The following is a 5,808-nucleotide window of genomic DNA, read 5'->3' on the forward strand; positions in this document are numbered from 1 at the left end:
GGCGGGCTCTCCCCCGCCACGCGGCCGGCCTCGAGACACCGCCCCCCGGGACCCCGCCACGTAGATGGCCGCGGTTCGGGGGGCCCCGGATGGGAGCCGCGCAAGATGGAGGCGACTACGGGGCCTGTTTACGCCGCGCAGCAAATGGCTGCTGGCGCCCCGGCTGCGCCGATTGTGAAAACCTCCCTCGGGGCCGAGGGCCGCGGCTGCCGAGATGAGGCCACCCCGGGGGCGGGGGGGCGCCTCGCTGGCCCCGCGCCCTCGCGGGGTGCCGCCCGGACCCCGCGAGCCCGGCGTGGCCGGTCGACGACGAAGGGAGGGCGGGGGAGTGGAGAGAATCGGAGAAGAAATGGGAGGTCGCGGTGGGGGCGGAGGATGGGAGCCGGGCGTCGGCACCGGGGTCGCAGTGCGGGCGCCGCCCCGACAGGCGGAAGTGGCGCCCGGTGTAAACACGGCCCGGCTCACCCGCGCTGTCCCCTCCAGTTCCAGGGCCTCCGTCACCGCTTCTAACTGCTGTAGTAACCTGGGTCCAGGGCCTCGGTGGTGCTCCTGATGCCCCTCACCCACCCCTGAAGATCCCAGGTGGGCGAGGGAATAGTCAGAGGGATCGCAATCTTTCAGCTAATTTATTTTACTCCGTGAGTATGCCCGCGCCGCCCGTGCGGGGAGGGGGCGCTGCACCTGCTTCCCCCGCGGAGCCCCCGGCCCGAGCCCCTTCTCCTCCGTCCAGACTCCTGCGCTCCTNTGCTCTGGGTCTTCCAACTTCGTGGTTAAGGTGCGGCCTGGGGGCGCTTTGCCAGGATAATCGGCTGAATGTAACAGAGGAACTAACGTCTAACAACAAGACGAGGGTCCTGAACGTCCAGACCAGGCTCACGGGCTCCAAGCACATCGACTGGAGAGCGGTGCTGAGCGGCGGCTGCCTCTACATCGAGATCCCAGGCGGGGCTCTGCCCGAGGGGAGCAAGGACAGGTAAGGGCGGGGGGTCACCCGGGAGCCTGCCCCCGGGGGGATGGGGGCTGGGCAGCGGTTCGGGCCCCGTGAGGAGGGTCCGCGGGGCTCACGGGGGCGCTTTAGCTTCGCAGTTCTTCTCGAGTTCGCGGAGGAGCAGCTCCACGCCGACCACGTCTTCATTTGCTTCCACAAGAACCGCGATGACCGAGGTAGGGGTCTGCCCTGGGGGCGGCTGCTGCTGCAGGGGTGAGGGGAGAGGGGTCGCCGCCCGAGCACTGGAGCCTCAGGTGTCGGGCACGGAAGCCTGGGCGGCGGCGGCTCTGACAGCGTCTCCCCCGCAGCCGCCTTGCTCCGGACCTTCAGCTTTTTGGGCTTTGAGATTGTGAGACCGGGGCATCCCCTTGTCCCCAAGAGACCCGACGCTTGCTTCATGGCCTTCACCTTTGAGAGGGAGTCTTCGGGGGAGGAGTAGTGGCAGCGCCGCCCGCGGCCCTCGCTTCGCCGCCAGAGCCCTTGTCTCGGTCCCTTTGCCTGTTGTGCTCCGTGCGGCCGGCGTGACCGACTGCTTCCCGGGCGCGGGCGCAGGCCTGCTGCCTCTGCTGGGTGTGTCCGCATGTCGTAATTGTGCAAATAAATGCTCACTCCAAATTAGCGGTATATTTCTTGAAGTTTAATATTGTGTTTGTGATACTGAAGTATTTGCTTTAATTCTAAATAAAAGTTTATATTTTACTTTTTTATTGCTGGTTTAAGATGATTCCGATTGTCCCTGTACTTGGAGAAGTTTCTTATTTGAAGGCTTTTGGAAATTTTCGGGCTTTTCTCTGGAGGAGACGGGTGTTAGGAGCCCTTCCAGTGCTCTCAAAAACCTGAATAAAAGTGATGATCCCTGCAAGACCGTGTTGGCTCAGTGGTGTTCAGCCGGCCTGTCCCCACCCCCTGGGGCTTGGGGCGGCGGGTGTGCGCGTGTCCTGAGCTGAGTGACCCTTCTACAGGGGCGGAGTGGGGGCGGCCCAGGCTGAGGTCCCGCCTTCCCGGGGGCCCCTGGGCCGTCTCTGAGCCCCGCACCCTCAGTGCCTCTGGCAGCCTGTGGCCTCCCTGAAGCCTCCTCTCCGCCTGGCCTGAGGCTGTTTCCTGGGCTTTGGTGGCTTGGGGTGTGGCCCTGGGGAGGCGTGGCCAGGGCTCCAGGGCCGCCCCAGGGACTTTCCAGGCTGAGGCTGGGGGAGTGCCCCCNTGGCCCAGGGAGTCCCATCCAGGCCTTGGCCGGGAGATCAACTGGAAAAGGGGAGCACCTTTTATGGAGCAGGCAAGGTACTTGGGGGCATTGGAGGGTCCCGGGGTGAGGAGGGATGTGCGGCTGAGGGTGGAGCTGCTCTTCAGAGGCGTGAAGGGACAGCTTGGCAACACTCCAGCGTGGGGGGTGTAACTGGACAAGGGGCTCAGGGTGCGGTGTTGAAGGTTGAGTCTGAAGCACAGGCACTGAGGGGAGAGTGATGAAGGGAAGAAACAACTTGGGCAAAGTCTGGAGGCCAGAAGGCTCCAGGGTGGCAGGAGGGGTTGGCCAAAGAGCTTGCGGAATGTTTGGAGGAGCCCCACTGTACTCTGAGGGTACTAGGGAGCCACGGGAGATGTTTGAGCAGGAGAGGGCCCTGCCATGATGGGGGAAGGAAAGCGAGGGGCATGACTGGAGGCCCCAGGCAAGGGCAGTGGGACCCCTCGGGGCTTCTGTGTCCATTTTTCAGGGGTGTAAACAGGTCCCTTCTCTTCCTTAGGTTCCCTGACGAGTCTTCTCTGCCAGGTTATTGCATCACCCTATGCTATTAATTAAACACCTACTGTGTGTTGAGGCTGGCCTCTCCCTCAGGGTGCTCCTGGCCTGGTGGGTGGTCAGGTGACCGGTGATGACATAAAGACTTCCAGGTGGGACAGGAGCTTTGGAAGGAGGGGGCGGGAGCAGAGTGAGGGATGAGAGTGGACTCAGGAGGGGCAACTTTATTTAGAGGAGGTGACATTTGGACGGTCTGGCAGAGGGAACAGCCCAGCGAGAGGCTTGGTGGCTGGACAGGACTTAATTTCCCAGAGCGCCTGCGAGAGGGCCGGGGGACGTGCAGAGGGGGTGCAGGGCGGCGGGTGCAGAGGGGCGGCGGGGCAGGCGGGGCAGGTGAGTTCAGATTCCTCTGCGGTGGGCTCTGCCGGTGGCCTGGGGTCTCAGGCTCTGGGAGCTTTCCCTCCCCCCGAGACCCCAAGCCGTTCTTGACAAGGACGTTCACACACGTCCTCAGCACAAGGGGGTGCTCCAGGCCCAGAGACGCCTCTGCTATGCCGTCGCCGTCGGAGGGACAGTGGCCACCTTCTCACGAAGACAGTGACCATCAGACTCCAGCACTAGAGGGCGTCCTCACCTCCGCTGGAAGGCGGGCGGAGGGGACCCACACTCTCGCAGAGACGGTGGCCAGCGAGTGTCCACACCGGAGGAGGGCCGGGCCGGCCCGGCATCAGGGAGCTTCCGGAGGCGATGGCCGTCAGCCCCCTGCCTGCCTGGGGGATGACTCGGGCTCAAGTCTCCTGCATGGAGAGGAGGCGCCCACGTTCCCGCAGTGCCCCCTGGCCCTCACCCCCGGAACAGACAGGCACGCGGCCCCTGGAGGCGTCAGTCCCACAGCAGTGCCAGGGCGTGGCCCAGCGAGGCCTCGGTGGCCTCGGCCAGGTACTCGCAGTACAGCCAGTCCTCCAGGCCGGGCGCCTCGCCCCCGGAGGCGCGCTCGGCCAGGTGCAGGACCAGCCCCGCGCGGCGCACCTGCAGCCAGCGCCCCAGCGGCCCCTCCTGGNATAATTAAAACTTTCCAGAAGCCGCATTTTAAAAAGCGATAAGAAATGTGAACGTAATGTTCACAGTGGTTTTTATTTAACCGGCTTTATCCAGAATGTTACCAGGCACCGGCCATCAATATAAAATCTACTAAGGAGGGGTTTTACAGTACAGTGATTTTTACATACGAAGCCTTCCGAGACCTGGTGTATGGTTGATGCTCAGAGCACATCTCGGGGGGGGCGGGGGGGCCGGCCCCATTTCAAGTGCTCATGAGTCACACATGGTCCGTGGCTGCAGACTGGACAGCACACAGCTCTTTCTAGAAGGTCAGGAGAGCATAAGCTCTGGGAATGACGTTCGAATTATTAATATTATTATTTTTAAACACACCCCAGGCCTTGTGAGATGCACCCAGGACCCCGCTGTGTCTCCTGAGCACACAGCCAGCCAGAACTTTCTCCCCTCAGCGCTTCCGTCTGCCAACATCACGGGCGCACTGGCAGCTTTTGTCAGAGGGCTGAGGGTCCTTGGGGGTGTGGTTGAAGAGGAATTTTTCTTTCCCCCTGAGTGGTGGGTAAAAGACAGAAGCATCCTTAGGGCACATGTGACACCGACGGCCCCCGGGAGTCCGGGCTCCTCCCAACGCGCAGGCACAAAGGCAGCGCTCCGAACGCGTGGGCAGCTCCCGGCAAGGACTACTCAGTGCGGGGAAGGCCTTGGCTTTCTAGCGGCCGGGTTCACCCGAGACTGGGTGACAGTGCAGATTCCTAGGCTCCTGAGAGGCGCGGGGGTGGGGGCTGGAGGAGACCCCCATCGACTCGAACGTCGGGGGCCATGTTGGGTCACGCTCGTTGCACACTTGGCAGCTGAGCCCACGCTGTGCGTGGCCTGGGTTGTTACAATGGAAAATGGGAAACTTCCGAGGGGGTGGCTTGGGGGCAGGGCTCACCTTGGCCGCCAGGAGGTGCCAGGCCCCATTGCTCATCCGCACCATGCGGTAGTAGAGGGCGTCCCCACTCTCCACGTGGGGCGAGCTGTCCAGGAGGCGGAAGCCATGGCCGGGGTGGCAGGGGCCCGGGTGGCCCCCCAGGAGTCGGGCCTGGAGCCGGGCGTGCACGGTGCGGAGACCCTCCAGCTGCCGCGCCTCCAGGACCGCGTGCATGGCCTCGGGGCAGTTCAGGTCGCGCCCGGAGAGGCCAGGCCAGGCGTCGAAGGAGCTGAAGGCCGGCTCTGCGGGGGGACAGGCTGGCCGAGCGTTGCCGTCATCCGCCTGGCTCTCGTCCACACTGTGGGACCCCAGAAAGGCCCTCCGAGGCTGCCCTTTTGGAGCAGGGGTGTGGCTGGGGACCCCGTGGATGGGCAGCGACTGGGTCCTGGACAGGGTCTTCTTGGGCAGGGGTGGGGGCAGGGGCTGTGGGTCAGCCAGGGGGGACCCAGATTTCCGGGGGGGCCGGCAGGCCTTGGAGGGCAGCAGGTGGGCGCGGACCTCACCTGGGGAAAGAGGGGGGAGCAGGGAAGGGGTGAGGCTTCACAGAGTCCAGGGCCCTGGGCACCTGACTCCACCCATCAGCCACGACTGCCCCACCAGCATCCAGCTACCCCGTGCCCCGTGGGGGGTATGAGCACCACCTCAATTTACAGAGGAGGAAACTGAGGCTCAGAGGAGTAACAGTCAGTGGCCGAGAAGTGTCCAGCCCGCAGCAGGTGGCCCTGTTTCCTGCGTGGCTCTGGCCAGATGAGCGCCTCTGGGAACTCCAACTTCCTCATTTTTACAAGTTGATCCCAGCCTTTTCTTAACGGAGGGTTTTATGAAAGATGTTGAAACAGCCACTGTAAGCGAGCTCAGCCGCCACCGGGCAGAGGGCTCCCTAAATGGTGACGAGAGAGGCTCAGCCCTTCAGCCGGGCCACCCGCCCCAGCCAGCCCATGTCCCCCCGCTGGGGCCCCAGCGTGGCTCACCGAGGTTGCTGTAGGTGGGCTGAGCCGAGCAGGTGGGGGCCTCACGTCCAGGCGTCTCTGTGGGCGGCTCGGGGCTGCTCAT

General features: G+C 63.9%; 2 protein-coding genes across 2 annotated transcripts; one reads left to right on the forward strand and one right to left on the reverse strand.

The window, feature by feature from the left end:
- The first annotated feature begins 199 nt into the window (after positions 1-199).
- On the forward strand, positions 200-1,695 carry OAZ1 (ornithine decarboxylase antizyme 1). The gene is given in 5 exon segments (XM_077760678.1): positions 200-550; positions 552-638; positions 801-973; positions 1,079-1,164; positions 1,297-1,695. Coding segments are annotated over 5 exon segments (813 nt in total). The 5' UTR covers positions 200-214; the 3' UTR covers positions 1,428-1,695.
- Positions 1,696-2,932: 1,237 nt separating this feature from the next.
- On the reverse strand, positions 2,933-5,808 carry PEAK3 (PEAK family member 3). The gene is made up of 3 exons (XM_077760617.1): positions 5,727-5,808; positions 4,717-5,258; positions 2,933-3,779 (listed from the first exon to the last, which is right to left on the reverse strand). Exons 1-3 carry the CDS (start codon positions 5,806-5,808, stop codon positions 3,606-3,608), a joined length of 798 nt encoding a protein of 265 aa, XP_077616743.1. The 3' UTR covers positions 2,933-3,605.

The sequence above is a fragment of the Crocuta crocuta genome, unplaced genomic scaffold (genome assembly GCF_008692635.1).
Source record: "Crocuta crocuta isolate KB4526 unplaced genomic scaffold, BGI_CrCroc_1.0 scaffold443, whole genome shotgun sequence".
Taxonomy (NCBI): Eukaryota; Metazoa; Chordata; class Mammalia; order Carnivora; family Hyaenidae; genus Crocuta; species Crocuta crocuta.